We start from the raw sequence: 17,993 nt of genomic DNA, 5'->3' as shown, positions 1-17,993 counted from the left end.
CTTAGACGGGCTTCAATATCGGCCAAGTTAATAGAATTTGTTTAAAATGTCTTTAATCAAAACATCAAAATTATTAAAGTTGAAAGGAAATTTATTTTTCTTTAAACTTTTCTTTAATACCTCAATAGCCGTCAAAAAATCCAAACGGTTATTACAAATGAATTTGAATCTCATTATTTGACCAAATACAATATTCTTGAAAATTTTATAGTAAAGGTTGGAATGAAAATGCGTAAGGTTAATAACATTAAAATTGAAATCCTTTCTTTTATCATAAACCCCAATGAGATTATTGTAATTAGAAATATTTATATCAAGATCTAGAAAAAAAGCACGAGAGTCTTGTGAATTAGTTTTAATTAAACTCAGTTCTTCAGGATAAATATTATTAATCAAGTCAAAATTACAACAATCGAATATGATTAAATCATCAATAAACCTAAAACCTAATTGGTTTGAAAGGAAAATTTATTATTTGTGTGGTTGATAAAGCTTCAAATAATTTTGGCTTTATGTGCAAAAAATTCTTTAGAAATATTATTGGTTTTGAATATGATAATAATGATACTTTCCTTAAGATTAACAGCTCTAAGAAAGAAATTGAAAATAGAATTTTGGCTTTTTATAAAAAAATTGGAACAAAACCAAATAGTTTTAATTTCCCATACTTATTTCCGACCATTAAATTTCATAAAACACCTGTTAAATTTAGATTTGTTACATGCTGCACAGGGTGTTATAATTCTGTTTTTGGTAAACGATTTTTTAAATACTTAAACATTATTTTAAACAAAATTATTTCTAATGATAAACATTTTATCATTAATAACAACCAAGAAGTTATTAAATATTTAAACAACACACGTGTTAATACAATTCTTACCTGTGATTTTGAAAATCTTTTTACCAGTATTCCTCACAATAATTTAAAAAATATTTGTATTGAAATTTTTGAACATTATTTGATTAATGAAGGTATTGACAGGGAAGATTGGATTAATTTATGCAATGTCAACATTTTTGAAAATTATCTTTTTAACGGTATTAGTTTTTACAGGCAAATTAAAGGTATTTCTATGGGTAATAGTTATTCAAGTGCATTCGCTAATATTTTCCTTCACTTTTATGAGAATAAATTTTTACAGAATAATTTTTTAAAAGGTTTTAGGTTTATTGATGATTTAATCATATTCGATTGTTGTAATTTTGACTTGATTAATAATATTTATCCTGAAGAACTGAGTTTAATTAAAACTAATTCACAAGACTCTCGTGCTTTTTTTCTAGATCTTGATATAAATATTTCTAATTACAATAATCTCATTGGGGTTTATGATAAAAGAAAGGATTTCAATTTTAATGTTATTAACCTTACGCATTTTCATTCCAACCTTTACTATAAAATTTTCAAGAATATTGTATTTGGTCAAATAATGAGATTCAAATTCATTTGTAATAACCGTTTGGATTTTTTGACGGCTATTGAGGTATTAAAGAAAAGTTTAAAGAAAAATAAATTTCCTTTCAACTTTAATAATTTTGATGTTTTGATTAAAGACATTTTAAACAAATTCTATTAACTTGGCCGATATTGAAGCCCGTCTAAGCAGGCCTAGACGGTGAACAATTTGATTTTCATCTTAAACTTTTTGGAATTTGTTTTCATTTACAAAATTTATTGGGAATATGTTTTCTTTTTCGAAATTGTTGGAATTTTTAGATAGATGGCGGCACTTGGATTCTATTTCTCTTTAATTTGTTTTTTTATCTAGGTGTCAGCACAATATAAATTTTGAGCTGATTTGGAATTTATAAGGAAATTCTTCCTCACTTTTACTAACTGTAACTGTTTTTATGTGCTTTGGGAGCGGTTTTTTTAATGTCTTTTGGATGTTTTGTATATTTGTTTCAGTAAAGGTGATTTTATTACAAAGTTTTTCATGAATGTTATTATGGTAGATATTTATTTAATGTGGTAATTATTATTATTCTTTATGCTTGAATTTTCATTAGGGGCCTCGGGGCACTGTTAGTTTTGGCTTTGCCACTAACAACAGAAAGGCTCCTGTGTGTTTACAGACAGTGTGTCCCCTGATGAAGTGCTGCTCTGTAAACACACAACTTTATTTAATTTTCTTTTAATTATATTTATATATATTTTTTTTGAGTAAATTTATATTATTACTTGTTTATAAGATTTGAATTTGGTTTTAGCTGCCTTGTGCGCTGTTCCAATTTGAATTTGAATCAATGTAGTTATGTTTATTTTGGTTACCTCCTGTTTTATTTATTTCAATTAAGATTTGAATTTATGTTTGGATAACTTATAACAACTTATATAAACTTATTAGTATTTCTGTGTAATCACAAAAAACTACCTAAGTTATGTGTTTTTTTTTATACTAAACTAAATTACACTAAACTAAGACATACTAAAGAATCCTCTTGGGAATAACTATTAAAAATTTTCAGAAGGCAATTTATGGGGACAAAAATTGATTAAAAGAAATTTGTTTACGACAATTGAGTTTAATTTTGTTTATATTTGTTAAGATATTGAATTTCATCTTTACTAGTCCTGCAAAAAAATTATCTCTATAAAAATAGTTCAATATATTGTGATATTTTCATTACATTAATAAAAAAACGAGAAAAATCTTTAAAAGCCTTTAAACGTTGAATTTTAAGCAATATTTATCAATTAAAAAGTCAGTCATTTTGAAAGGACATAAATTTATCATCAAACTTAAATTGTCTCCCAATGTTGGCCTTAGGTAAGTCCAAAACCTGCCTTCTCTTGATTTAAAAAAAACTACCTTCATTGTTTAATTGATTGTTCCATGAAAGCTTATTGTCAATAGTATCACAAAAGGTTTATTGCAATAAATCTAAGCACATTAAACATGAAAGAAAGAAATCTTCGCATATTTTCCTATCTTCCTAAAATAATATTGATTCATTGCAATTGGTCTGATAAAAAAGATTTTCCAATTAGCCTGGTGTATTACAAAATGTCAATTACAAATGATTCAATTACAGTAAAACACTTTAATGTTTTTTTTTTACCAAGCACGCTCATATGCATTTTTCCTCCGGCTCTTTTATTATCTGATCCAATTGCCTCACATGCGTAGAAACCTTCATCTGCAGATCGTTGTATGTCTTGAATAACAAGCCTTCCCAATTTCTCAACTTTCTGTCTGTGATTCATTGGAAGCTTTTCACCATCTATATTAAGAGGTTAAATGAATAAATCTAACAGCTTTTGAACATTATATTTTACATAAGCGGACACATTCCTTGCAGTTAGCACTACTTACCTTTCATCCAAAACACATTCTCTATCGGGAATCCAGATATCGGACATTTGACAACAATGGTATGTCCAGCTACAACGCTGATATTTGGCATTGGTCTAACAAAAGGAGGACCATAAATATCCAGTCTTGCTGTGTGACGGACAGATGCAACGGTGTTAGATGCAGAGCATGAGTACTCTCCACCGTCTTCAACATGGGTGTCTGTTATGTTGACATAGCTCATCACATGACCTTCGGATGTGACATAGTCTCCAACTCGGAACCTAACGGCATCCGGTATGCTAATGTCGTCTAAAAACCATGTCACCTTAAATAAAAAAAAAAACAGCTTTAACTTAGTTATTTAAATTTTCAAATAATAATTCAAATATACTGCGAAATAACCTAATTTCTGTTCTTTTTGTTTAATAGTCGTGTTTCTAAATTCCTGTTAAAGTTAACTGGCACTGTGATTGATATTAGTGAAATAAGATAAATAAATAACTTTTGCCGTTCAAATAAACGAAGATAAATTCTAGTAAAAAAATAATCTTTTGTTAATTATATTCTAGTGTATTTTTAAAAGACATTTATATTTTATTCCAAGTAAATTGACTATTTACTAACTAATAATTTTAATTTAATTTAATTATTTCAATAGCTTAGAAAAATAATAACATTTGATTGTACTATAGTTAATAAAAATATTTAAAATTATATGCACCAAAAATTTTATAATTTCATTAAATTAGCACATGTTCAAATTTTCTTGCAGAAAGAAGTACTAATATAGTTATAATGCATCTGCACAACTTGAAATGATTGAGAAACTCAAGTGACAGAAGAAAATTAAAACTTAATGTGCTTTAATAAACAGTGAAGTTGTTACTTATTTTCTGAAAAACTAAATAATTGCGATTTTGAAAACAAATATTATAAACAATAGGTAAAAAAATCTTAAAAAAGTTTGCCTGAATAATATTACTAACAAAATAAACTAATAAAAGCATCTTCAATAAGCATCCATGAGTAGCTCAAGTTTTGAATACATGCAGATAATTTTCAAGTTAACTTTTTTTATTGATCATTTGTATTATTTCCGCAGGTAATGATTAAATATAAAATTTTTAACCTTTTTCTTACAAAACTAGTAGTTAATTTTGGAGTAGATAAATTAGACGGAAAGTGGTAAGTATATTGTTATTCGCATTATATGCATTTTACCGGTTATTTTCTTATGCAATTAACAATCAGCAACGAAGTAATAAAAAAGTTTTTAATGGGTAATTTCATATTATCTTAACATTTTGTGTTTACAATAAAAACATGCATATTTTTTTCGTTGAAAAATTTAATGATTAGATGGGTATTGTTACTTGAGGTAAAGGATTCCCTGAAGCTGTGCAACGCAAAGATACTGATGAACCTGGACGGATGGCTTCGTTGGCAAATGTTGACAATAACGTAGGTGCTACATCTAAAAAATTGATGTAACGTTCAGTTTTAAGAATATAGGCAAATATTTTTTACAGAAATACTTTTCAGGATTACAAAGCAATGTTTCTGAACCAGCGGAAATTCGATTAAGTTATGAATTACGAAATATGATTATGACTCATTATCTAAGAAATGAATAAGTATAAAGATAATTGAGGATATTTTCAGAGATTTCAAGATATTATCACAACCGATAGTGCAGTTGGTGCTCTTCCATATAATATTATCATCTTTATTAGTAAAACATATTATTTTCAATACACTAAAATATAAAGGCTTCCTATTTTTCTTTCAAACAATAGAATATCATAAACAAAAAATTTCATTTGCAATGCAATATTTGAATTTTTAGATTCTTTTATTCCATAATTTACTGTACATTTCCTTGTTTAAATCTATATACTTTAAGCTATCTACTTTTTTTTAAACTACTGCATTTTTTTAGAATTTATTCCATCAAAATACTGGTTTTCTTTATGAAATAAGTAGTTCATAGAAAAAAAGCTCCAATACAGTTTAAGAAAGAGGTTTAACTCTTGTTGGTTTTGTTGAACAAGTTTAAATAGCTAAAACTTTCTTCAAATTCTAATAGAATATTAAAAGAATTGACTCATTTTGGGCAATTTAAAACAATTTTTAACTATAATTGAAACTAGGAAACAAAGAAGGTAGATAAGTTAAAATAAGACAGAAAATAATTTCCGTCTTATCTTCCGAGTTATCTAGGTTTCATTCATTTCTTACTACGATATCTAATCTTATCATGTATCATTTTATTCGATCCACTTGAACATTCTTGTAATTGTAACATTTCTGAGAAATAAATAATATATTTAGATATTTTATTAGCCCTTAGTATTTTTAGCATTTACTAAAATTTTCCATTATTATTAAAATAAAGTAATCCAATTAAAGATTTATTTATTGCCTATAAATAAATAAACACAAGTTTTTCAATTTACACAGGTACATTCATGTGATGTTTATGTGATAAAATTGCATAGATGCGGTACTCATATAAATTTTTGAATGATCAGAAATAAAATGAATCAAAGCTTTGGTCAAGATCTTTTAACCCCTTAATAGGCCTTAGGAAGATTACTTCCCCTTTAAAGAATACACCTGTGGAAAGAGAAAAACCCATTATGATATATTGGTGATAGAAATGGGGATATTAGTCTATTGCGCAATCGATTAAATAGAATTAGAGCACATGTTTTAATATTTTGAAGGAATCGTGTGAGATCTATTCTGTTATGACACATGTTTTCATATGACATTCTCGTACTTCGAAACGGAAAGAAAAATGACATCTTGAAGCCAGTGTGAAAAATTATATGCCGAAAGATAATTTCCAACTATAGATGTAGTAGGAAATGTTTCACAAAGGGACAAGACAAGAAGATCCGTTACATGTGTACGAAACTTTGTAAGAAATAAGTACTCAAATATCACGAAACTTTCTTCGTTTTCGACGAAATCATTTTCTGGTATATTCTGCAAACGAACATTTTGTTAAAGTTATTCTTTAAGGAAATGTATTTCGTCGAAAAAATCTTTTGTAATTGCATCTTATTTTGCAAAAATGGATGGCATTGTTAATATTTTTTCGTGGGCACTATATACGTGAATCAACGTCACCTCAACAACCAAGAAGGACAGATGGAAAGGAGAGATAATTTACAGCCATGCCCAAAGCTGGATTTGGACCTGGGATCTTCTTGGTAGGAGGCTAACTCCTTTACCTTCATACAGGCTCAGTCGGGCTAAGTCGTCATTCTTGTTTCGAATGTCTATTCTACATTCTAGGTAGTTATTCTAGTTATTAAACCACTACAATGCACTGTGATTAGCTTCCAAGTTAGGGAAGCATTTTTCTCATATATTTGAGAGTACGCGTTTTATCACAAGCCACGTGATTTCGTGACAAAATGATTCTCAAACTTATCTAAATATAGCTCAAGAATTAGTGAACCATCAAAAGTGAGAATTTTATTTCTGAGAGTGGATGCGATCTATCTCATATTTTAATTGCAAGAATATTAATTATTTTAATTACCTTTATAACTGTAAAAGACTCCTTGAGAAGTATACTCCCTATCCTTAAAATTTAAATGTAAAACTTGAATTTGGCTAAACAGAATATAGTTCTTTACATATTATTGTTAATTGTTAATAAAGCGAGGGAAATTCAGAAGAAAACTAATTGGACTACGAAAGCGTTAAAATATGAAATAAATACTCGAATGAGCAACTATGTAGGATTATCCTTATTAAAACAGACATGTTTTTACAGCAGATAATATTATCAAAGAATTCATAAATATATTATTGAAAAAGAGTTAATAGTTGGTACGGATTACTGTTAAGTACTATCAATAACTGTTAAACGTAACTTTTATTTTCAGTTCAACCGTTATTTATGAACAAATATGGTTATTATTGAATTATCATTCATTAGATATTATTTATTTAACTCAAAATACACACCTCCAAGTTTCAATTCAGCAGAACTCTGAGCAGATTCAAAATCATTGAAGGCGAAACATTGGTACATTCCTTTATCTTCCCTTTGTACGAGAGGAATGTGGAGGACATCTCGAGCTAAAAGCATGAATCTTCCACCCCCATAGTAATCTTCAATGGGCTTTTGATCTTTCACCCAATTCAAAGACCTTATCGGACGTCCGGACACGGTGCAATTGAATGTCGCTGAACGGCCCACGTCCACTACTTGTCGTTGCGGCGTCACATACACTGACAGAGGAGCTGCAATTGATTGCTTAAAATTAATTGAAATCTTCTGATAAGAATCTAAAAGGATTAACAGAATAATATAAGGTCGATGTTATTGAAGTTAATAATTGGAAATGACAGAGTTTGGATTGAATTTCCAGAACAAATTACTGTTTTTAGGGAATTATGCAAAAACTAATGTTGTTGTTATTACTAATAAATTTTTTCTATAAAAGTTTGATTGAAAATTAATTAAACTAAACTTAAATTTTATTTTTTTTCTGTTTTTTTTTAAAATAAATATTATTTTAACCAAAAAAAATTTACCAGTTAATTTGTAGTCATTTCTCAAACCAAAAAATACTGACAGATAATGCAATCAACTGTTTTAATATGCATGAACTATAAAAGATTTCTGAAAATTTAGCTAAAAAATGTATCAGAACCGGAAATTAGAATTGAACAGCGAATATTCCATATTTTGAGAATTAAGTTAGAAAACAGTGCATAATTGTTTTGAAATATTTATATCTCGAATTGGCCGGAACAGAAACGAATTGTTTTATACTGTAAAAAAGTATGGTTGAAATTACAGTAAAAAAAAGGTGGTAAATCCAGGGTATCGGTAATTTTTACCGTAATATCCATTTTTACCGAAACATATTACGCAACAAAAAATTTGACATACCGTACTTTTTACAGTACAGTTATCTTAAAATTGCTACATCACTCTATCCACACAAATGCTACACTAAAAATTAAGTTATACTTATCTTAAAATCACTGAATCACTCTAACCAAATAAATGTTACTGTAAAAATTATGGTATAGTATTTTACGTTGAAAATATATATAACAGATGATGTATCCAAAGTACCGGTAATTTATACTGTTATTTGATCCGGGATTTTTAACAATGTAGAATATGAACAAGTAACAAATATCATCTTTTCACATAAATAACATATTGCACATGCTACCTTTACATATTATATTACCTTCTAATTATGACATGTTTCTCCACTTATGTGAATGAAATTCAACCAGTCGTAAGACTGGTGTAAAGTTACGCTGAGACCTCCACCTATATGCCCAAGAGAGGTTTTGAAGAATTTTGTTTTTTATTTATTTTATTATTTTCATGTTTTACAATTTCCACACAGGCACAAAATAAAGTGTTTTAAATCAATTTTTGCAAAACACATAATTAATTAGTAATTAATTAATTCTAATTATTTGTGAAATAACGGAAATTTTTATGTGCGTAAATACAAGATGTATATGACAATATATTTGGTTAAAGAATTTAAATAAAAATTTTAAAAAATAACTACTTATAATAGTAAATTTTGCTATTAATCTAAAAAACCATTATAAGCCTATTTTAAGCTACAGAAAAGTATTTATAAAACGCGCAAATTTTAGATTTATTTTCATTAATTTTATTCATCAATTTTTTCCTAAATAAAATTCTATTTAATTTTTTTTAATACAAAAAATTCTCCATGTGATCACGGCATTTACTGATTTTTTCAAAACTAAACCTGTATACTGGGACCCGTTTAATAAGTACGATCAGTAAAACATTGAAAAGAGCTTTCCTTATTTTTTATGGAGAAAAAGACTCTGGCAAAAATTACAGTACTTCATGGTAATGACATTTATGTTAAGGAAAATCATAATTTCCGTAATAAAACCAAAATATACTGTATTTAAACCGTTCATTTGGTAATTTTTTTTAATTCATAAGTACCAGCAATTATCATATATTACTGGTTTTCAAAACTGCCGTTCTTCTTACCACGCATTTAGAAAAAAATAAAAGAACCGAAAGATATAATACAACGAATAAATAGTTTCATGACATGCTCTAAAGTATCATGATAAAATTAGCAAACTTTATTATAATTACAAATATTTACCCCTCATTATAAAATCATATTTTATTATTATATTTACTAAGATAATTAACAAAGTGCTTCGGTAAAATTTCCGAGTTTTCTGGTGTTCTAATTGATAATATTCTAATCACCATATTCAGATAATTTTGACTAGACCTTTTTTCGCTTTAGTATAGACTAAAGTAAGTTTTTTTTTTCTCAAAAAAACAGATGTATGTTTTTATTTTTAACAAATAGTTTTTCTTTTGTACAAAAAATGCTTAAAAATTATAAAATATAATTTTTTTGCTAAAAAATATAAACTTTCTTCAATATATTTTACTTGCCACTTAAGACATTAATGAAATATTTTTTAAGAAGCCTTTGAAGTTTTTCTTCTCAATTTCTCAAAATTTAGAGCAATATTTAAAAGAAGAAAGTAGTTTGTGAAGCCGAAACGTTTCAAATAAATATCAAGAGAATATTTTTTTTTGTCAAAACTGAATGAAACTGACAAGAAATATGCTTACATAAAGAAAGTCTTAAACTTAATGAGTATCGTAAGCAAGCTACTGCAAATCTCTAGGGAAGCATAAATTTATCGTACACTCGTACTCGAAGACTGAAGAAACAACGTGAATTATTTATGAACTTTCTACCTTATGAAGAAAGTTTTCTTCGTGCATAAAATAATCTCTAATCTAAAAAAGTAGAATGGCAATATTTATGTAAAACTTTAAGCATTATATATGTTTTAAAATTCATGCCAATAAATAAGTCGCTCTAAATTCAGGTAATAGAGTTTCTGAATATTTATTAATTCACTGTTTTTGTATGTTTCTTTCATAACTCCTAAGGTATAGTCTGGAATTTTTAGTTAAGTGCGAAACTCATTTAACTTTTATTTAATTATTAAGAAATGATATGTAAGTCTGGAAAAGTTACAACTTAAAGATTTTAAATTATGGTTTAGGGAAACAAAATAATCAAATAAATTAAGTGTTTGATTAAAATATCTTTTAACCAAGTCATATTTATTTTTTCAATGTTCCTGAAAAGAAATTTACTTATTATAATTTTTATTTGAAAAATAATATTTTTTTATATTAATAATTGAATGAGCATTTATTTTATATACAAGTAAACTTTATTCTAAAATGTCTTCTGTAATTTTAAGGAATCCAATTGAATGTCACTAATATTTTCTTAGAAACACAAAATTTTTGGTTTGTTACATTTTGAATAAATTATGCTTAAACTTTATGTATTGAAAACCCTTAACTTCATTTTTCGGTTTTATAATTTTGTAATTATTTCCTACAATTTTATAAAACATGATCGATGAAATATTTTCTAATTAAAATTCCAATCTGTCCTAAACTTCAATTTGAGTACAATCAAACACAATATTCAAAGGGAAGTTTTCTACTGGATTTTATTTTCAGCAATGAAATAAATAAATAATAAATGTGCTATCGTACTACACCTTGTTTGATCGTTTTACTATAATTTAATATTCATAGAGATTTTAGAACTTACTTTAAAAGTACAGACTCTAATAAGAATACAGAAAGTGTGGTGCGGAGACCGGGTGATTTATAACATTTTCTATCATTTTTGAACTTATTTGTAGCAAAAAGTTACTGGTAAATTTTCAATAACGTATTTTGCAATAATGTTTGCTTGGCTCTAATAAATTTTTTTTTGAATATTTGTAAATTTTATTAGAGCATATGCACTAATACGACTAAAGTTTCATATGCATTAATACGACTATACTTTCAAAAATGGCACACACGTGCTACACGACGAGAGTTATAAGTAATATAACAGTCAGAAATAAATTAAAAATTTGAACAACTTCATCTTTTTCAAAGACTTTTTGTAATTGTCAAATGAGAACCTTATCAAAATATCTAAAGTACACACGCAGAAGCCTTTCGATACATCACGTATACATTTAAGATTATTGGTTTTTTAATAGAGCTTGTTTGTGTAAGTTATTCATGACATTAATCTTATTTTCTACCTCTTAAGGGTACCGTAATTTGTAGGGAAATTTTGACGCATTCACTGTAAAGATCAAATTACGTTACGTCAGAGCTTGGTGGGAACTATGAACTTAAACAATGTCACTCTAATATCTCATAAAATATGAGTACGATACTTAAAATGTTCTATTTTACATAAATTAATGGAGTAACGAAAATTTTGATTCATTTTGTATCTGAATAGGATGTTGTTCTTTAAAGATTGCAAAAGTAAAAATTAAGTGTTGTTTATCGTTACTTTTATTAAAAAAATGCTTACATACTTTTAAGTAACAGATCGCTGAGCCTTGCTTTTCCTCATCTTAATGCAGACATGGCGTAATTATTTGCCAATGGACTACCAAATATATACAGCAAAGTATGAAAAACTATTATACAACAGGGTGCAATGAATTAGACTGATGTTTTTCAAAAGTTTCTATTAGGAAAACAATTAAGTTTAAGTGACCATATTCTTGCAGCGAATTCTTGGAACATGTCATAGATTTTATTTTCTTAAAGGTACGGATTTTAGTGCAAAATTGTTTCAACAGACATTTTTAATTGTTTAACATTTTTTTCAGATGGGTTTTAATGCATACAAATTTTGTAAAGATTGAAAGATGCAAAAATGACTTATGGGGGAACATTTAAAATTATCGTACGGTGATTTTCAAAACGTTATGAAATGCAGAATGGAATATTAAATTGTTTTTATAAAACTTATAGGTTTCATGTCAAATAAATCAAATCTAGAAAATAAATACAAACTATGTAATATTAATTCTCTGTAAGTAGTAATTTCATAGCCATAACCGCCTTTTTGTTTTTTAACAAATCTCTTTACCTATTAATAAGTCTTTTTAACAACAAAAAATAGGTTAAAAATCATTTGTTAAAATTTGAAAATGTATAAATCATGACAAGCTAGAAAAAATTCCTAAATATGTTAGAATGGATCGCAAAAGTTACTGTTCCATTATTTAGCCTAAAAGAATGTATAATCAAAAAGATTCAAATTGACATCAAAAATAAAATATTTTTCCTCGTGTTTAAATTTGTTTCATTAATTTTCCTGAATTTTTCTCTAATTGCAGTAAAAACATGCAAAAAATCTTAATATATCATCGTTACCTATTTATTGATTTCATCATCAACACTGGCAGTGTTTAAAAAAACGTTCTTTTATAATAATTTATGACTTATTTTATCTTTCCAAACATTTCAACGCTCAATCATTTCCTAATTTCTAAATGCAAGTGTTTTTTTCTCTCGGTTCTTAAAAGTTCCATCAGACTTTTCCATATCGACGCCCATTCATCAATGTTATTTTTATGGAGAATCTGGAAAAGTCGTTAAGTCGGCGGATTTTACTAGACAGGCCTTATTGGAATTCATTGATGCATGCGAGAATCACGCTTGTTCTGAAATCGATATCCACTTTTAAAATGATGTTTGGCGATGAACAGAACTTTTACGCATAAATTTGACACAAAATGCGTCAAATATAAATTTTTGTAACAGTGTCCTATGTTTATAATTTCAACTGACACTTTGTATGGTGTTAGAAAATGAATTAACTTTTAAGTACTGGACTTAGTAATTAAATTTGAATTTTAGATTAAATATGTTATAACTTGTTTAGTTCAGTTTTCATTAAATGTACGATAATATGTTTAAAATTATAATCTACCAAAACAAAATTTGATTGCATAAGTTATTTTTTAAACTTTTTTCATAAATCTGATATTTTCTTATAATGTTATGAATCGGTCACAGTTATTTAAAATTATGAATGTTATTCTTATTTTATAAGCGTTATAAGTTCTTCACAAACATTTATGACTAGGAAAGTTTTCCTACATCTATAAGTGTTATAAGTACGTCACAGGTACTTATGACTATAAAGGCTATCCTATACTTTTAAGTATTATAACTTCACCATAGTTATTCATGACTATGAATGTTATCCTATTTTTTATAAGTGTTATAAATTAGTCACAGTTATTCTATACTAGGAATGTTATTCTACATATAAAAGTTTGTCGCTTTTATTCATGACTATGAATGTTATCCTACTTTTATAAGTATTATAAATTCATTGTATGAATATGAATATTATCAATCCCGTGGTTATTTCTCCTTAGTTTCATAATATTTAATCAGGCTATCACTTGGAGAAAAGCCCTAATCGTGAAATGTTTTGAAATTACATGCATTTCTGATGTAATTTTCAACGTTATTCCAACAGAGTATTGTTTCAATTTACAAAAATAAGTATAAAAAAAGGAAGCGGGTAATAATATTTTTTTTTAACACAATTTTCAACTAGGCTGAAAAATACTGTATAATTGATGATTATTGTTCATTAAATGCAATAATATTTTTATAAATTAAAACATTTCTTAAAAACAATATGCCTATTATCTTCATATTATAATTTATTCCTTTAACTTATATAATACATTTAAACAATTCAAACTAAACTATTTGCATTCTACTTGAATTTTTCAAAAATAAATTTTGCGAAAAATTGCCAAGAATTTTTTTCTGCAAGATTTGCAATTTAAAATTATATTATATTTTATTAAATATAACTATAGTAATATTATATAACAAATATATTTATTATATTAAAAGTGTTTTAAATTATATGAATATAAAAACAATGCATACTTGGACGCAAAATGTATGAGATTTTCTTTTGATATAATTGCTTCAGTATCATATCAAACTTAAAATTATCTTAGTGTACTAATGTAGAAAACGTTAGTTTTTACAGTTTGAAGCTGCAGATAATATTAAGAGGGATAAAATGCTTAGTTTTTGTTACGAGGAAATCTTTATTTTAGATTTTTCAAGATATTGCATTGTGCAATAATGTATAAATTTTGTCTGCTAGGTTATTGAAAATGACTGTATCTAATATATCACATCAGTACTATTTAATTTAGGGTATCCAACTGGGAAAATTGGCAATTTTGATGAAAATTGCCTTTTTTACTACCCATATCTTACTTTTAGTTCATAAGCTTTCTAAAACGCTTTAGATTCTTGACGTTTGAATTTTGGAAATGAAGTTTTACTAGTTTTTTCGTATGCAGACAGACGAAACCAGAAATAAACTCCCGAAACTCCCGCTGATACACATTACAGACAAAAATGTTTATAATATTCTTTGAAATTTTGAACGTAGACTTTGTATGTTAGCTATGTTTTGAACTAAAAGTTAAAGTCTTAATGTGAATTTTTTATTTTTTTATGAAACTTTAAGTTAGAATAATTAGAATTTTTCGTTAAAAATTAATTGTTAGACAATATAATTAGTTACATTCCATTGATTTTTAACTTCGAACTACAGTTAATTATATTATTCATCGAGAACGTTTTTTTAAAAAATTTACGCTTAACAATGCGTTATAAAGTTTTTTAGCATGACATAAAAATTTATGGTTTTTGAGCTCAAATTAGTCGTTATTTTTAAAAAAATTGAGTAGTTATTTTTAAAAAAAATATTTTATAGAATTTCAAACTTTGCTTTTAAATTCTGATCTTAGAACACTTGTTTGCATAAAATGAAATTAAAATTTTAGTTAAGCCTTTTTAAAAAATGAAAAAAAGTATCGAAAGCAGTCTGATACTTTAAAGGAAGCTTAAGACTATAACAAATAATATATAAAATAGGATAAAAATCATTATATTACGATTTTGATAAATGCTTAAAATAATGTCTTCAACTTGCACCATCGGAAACAAGGAAACGGAATTCATTAACACTTCTGTAAACAATGCTTAAATCTTTATCATTTCATTATATCAGAATGAATTTATGAACGCAGTTTTTTAACACTATAATGCCTAGTTATCTCAAAAAATGTTTAGAATATATTTGTTTTGAGTTCGCCAAAAATACATCACTATATTTAATTAAGTCTTCCCTATTCATCAGCATAAAAACGTGCAATGAAAACAAGTAAAAGTCCAAAGGGATTCTGCAAAAGTTTCATAACTATTTAAGAAAATTGAGTACGGAAATGAAAGAACATTTCTTTTCTGTTTTGTAGTTCCTGTTTACTTAATTTGTTTTACTAAGGATTTTAAGAACAATTTTAAAAGTAATGATACATTTAAAGTAGGAAAAATCCATTTAATTAAATAACGAAATAATTCCATTAATTAAAATTTAAATGAATACTTCTGTGATTTAAAACTAAGCAGTGTATGTTATTGAAGAAAAATTCATACATTTCTAAAAATTAGATATCATGATACAAAAATATTTAGAAAAATTGAATATCGCAAATATTTTTTATCTGTTTTATACAAATATTTATATCCAGGCTGTCATTGTTGTGGCTCAAGAGGAAAGATATTATTTAAACTATTTAAAAATTTTAAAATATGGTATTCTCTTTTAAGGCCTTTGCGTCAATCACGGGCATTGTTTGGCGCAATGTATATACGGGGGGTGGGAAAAATAATGGAAACACTTATGTAATAATACATGTTTTCATAATTCTCAAGAAATACCTAAAGAATCATTTTGTAACTTAAGTGTTTAGATTATAAGATTTCTCATAGTTATTAATGCAGTTTAGAGGGTTGAGAGAATGGCAGTAAAATACGAACAGAAAATAGTGTTTTTGATAACCCTAGGCCAAAAAATGCACCAATAAATTTTTAACTTGCAGAAATTATTTTAGGTATTATTAACAACAGAAAAATTCACAAAAATTATAAGTCAAGCTTAAATGTTTATGGAGATACAGACATTTTCATAAGAAACTAATTTCTTTTCATCTTTTGATTTTTGCTGAAGCTTTATAAATATTAAATAAAATTACGAGAAATTTTTAGAGCAATTTATATTTAGTTAGAAAATCATATCTTTAAAACTTGAGAAAAATTCGCTTAAATTGTGCAAGATATGAGTAATTAAAGTAATTCTTTTATTCTCGTTTATAGCAAACGAGTACAAATGAGTTTGAGAAATTGGGTAAAAAAATACTGCCATGTTAATCTTTAACAATCGTTTCACATGATAGACCTCTGCTTTATTAAATATTTATTTTTAAACTAAATAATTTTCGGCAACATGATCATTTACTTATAGCTTTATAATTAATGCTTAAAGCACCAAGGTAAATTAAACTTAAATTACTTTTCAGGGAGCAGTAAATTTAGAGAAGTTTTGTAAATGTGGAGGAGATTGTGTAAAACTATAAATAGTACATTATTTACTTTTTATATATAACTTATCTTAAGCCATAATATCTTAGATATCTTACTGCTTATATGATGTATAAATTGTATAAAGGAAAAATTTTCACATTTAGTGTTTGTTTTTGTAAGTCTGTATATTTATAAAACAAGCTATAAGTGGGGACTAAATCTAACTATAAGTAGGGATAAAGGATTTCCATCTCAATTGATTTGGTAACATATGTTTATGTAAAATGAAAGAAATAAAAAAAATAAGCTGTATTTTGATATAGTAACACTTGATATTATAAGTCAAGAAATATTCATCACATAAATTCTCATTAGCTATATATTTTTTAAATGTGCTATGTTAATATCTATTTAAAATCTATAAGATGATAAATTATGAACAAACGCACTTTTTGAAGAATTCCATTCAGATTGACGCCTGTTTGTTTAAATATAACGCTAATGATGCAGTTTAATTTATTTGACAATTCCGATACTTAACACATTTTATTTGTTTAAGTAATCACATACTGTTTTCTCCAATTAGCAATAAATGTATTTTCCAGGAATCTTATACAAGTGGAATATGAAGACAAATTGCAAATAAACATTCATACTAAGGACTGCATTCTTCCATCTTAACTACAGGGATATTGGAATTCTAATATCTTATTCAATAAGTGTGACAACTATTAGACATTCGCAAGATATTTGAAATATCAATTGATTTTACTATTTCTCATACACTTTCACCGTAGACTGCAAATATATGTTTGGACGTTCCTCGAGTTTCAAATTTCCCCCATCTAATTTCATGTTTCGAAAACCCGAAAAGTGATTAGTGTTGCCAATCGACGGATGCAAATGTTACATGTCGTAATTACTTAGAACAAGTCTATTACAAGTGCATTAGTCACGAAGAGGATTAATGACGTCTTACAGCTCGAAACTTTAGAAGCTGCTTTTAACGTTTGATGTCGGGTGAAGAGCGGTAATGTCATCAATGTTATGCATTACTTAAGTATGTTCGTTAAGCTCAGGCGCGTAAAATTAAGATCCGTGTAGTGAATTATTTTCTATTCTCAAAATCGATTGAAGGCCATCAAGTTTCGGTTAAATTTGGTAAATTTTTCACGGATATTTATGTAAGTCGCACTGAGTGACGTGTGACATTTTAGACAATAAATAAATGAATAAATAATACAAGCAAGTTATTTCTTTTAGCAAATCGGGAGATTTTGCATTTTCTTGATTATCCGATGAAAGCCATATGTTTAATTAATTGTATACACTCTCAAAATTTTTCTATAATGTACCATAATATCGTTTGATTTCTTGCA

General features: G+C 26.7%; 1 protein-coding gene across 2 annotated transcripts in view; it reads right to left on the bottom strand.

Moving 5' to 3' along the window:
* LOC107439444 (cell adhesion molecule Dscam1) overlaps nt 1-17,993 on the bottom strand; it is a 201,388-nt gene that overhangs the window by 78,525 nt on the left and 104,870 nt on the right. For both annotated transcript variants that reach the window (XM_087165949.1, XM_043043124.3), the window contains exons 7-10: nt 7,287-7,565; nt 4,676-4,776; nt 3,321-3,627; nt 3,067-3,228 (exon numbers count right to left, since the gene is read on the bottom strand). In XM_087165949.1, the coding sequence (XP_087022075.1) occupies nt 3,067-3,228; nt 3,321-3,627; nt 4,676-4,776; nt 7,287-7,565 (849 nt within the window). The remainder of the gene's footprint in view (nt 1-3,066; nt 3,229-3,320; nt 3,628-4,675; nt 4,777-7,286; nt 7,566-17,993) is intronic.

The sequence above is a fragment of the Parasteatoda tepidariorum genome, chromosome 6, assembly GCF_982258835.1.
Source record: "Parasteatoda tepidariorum strain Cologne lab strain chromosome 6, Ptep-v5.0, whole genome shotgun sequence".
Lineage (NCBI taxonomy): Eukaryota > Metazoa > Arthropoda > Arachnida > Araneae > Theridiidae > Parasteatoda > Parasteatoda tepidariorum.
Note: the sequence above shows the minus strand (reverse complement) of the source record. Positions and strands in the feature narration are given on the sequence as shown.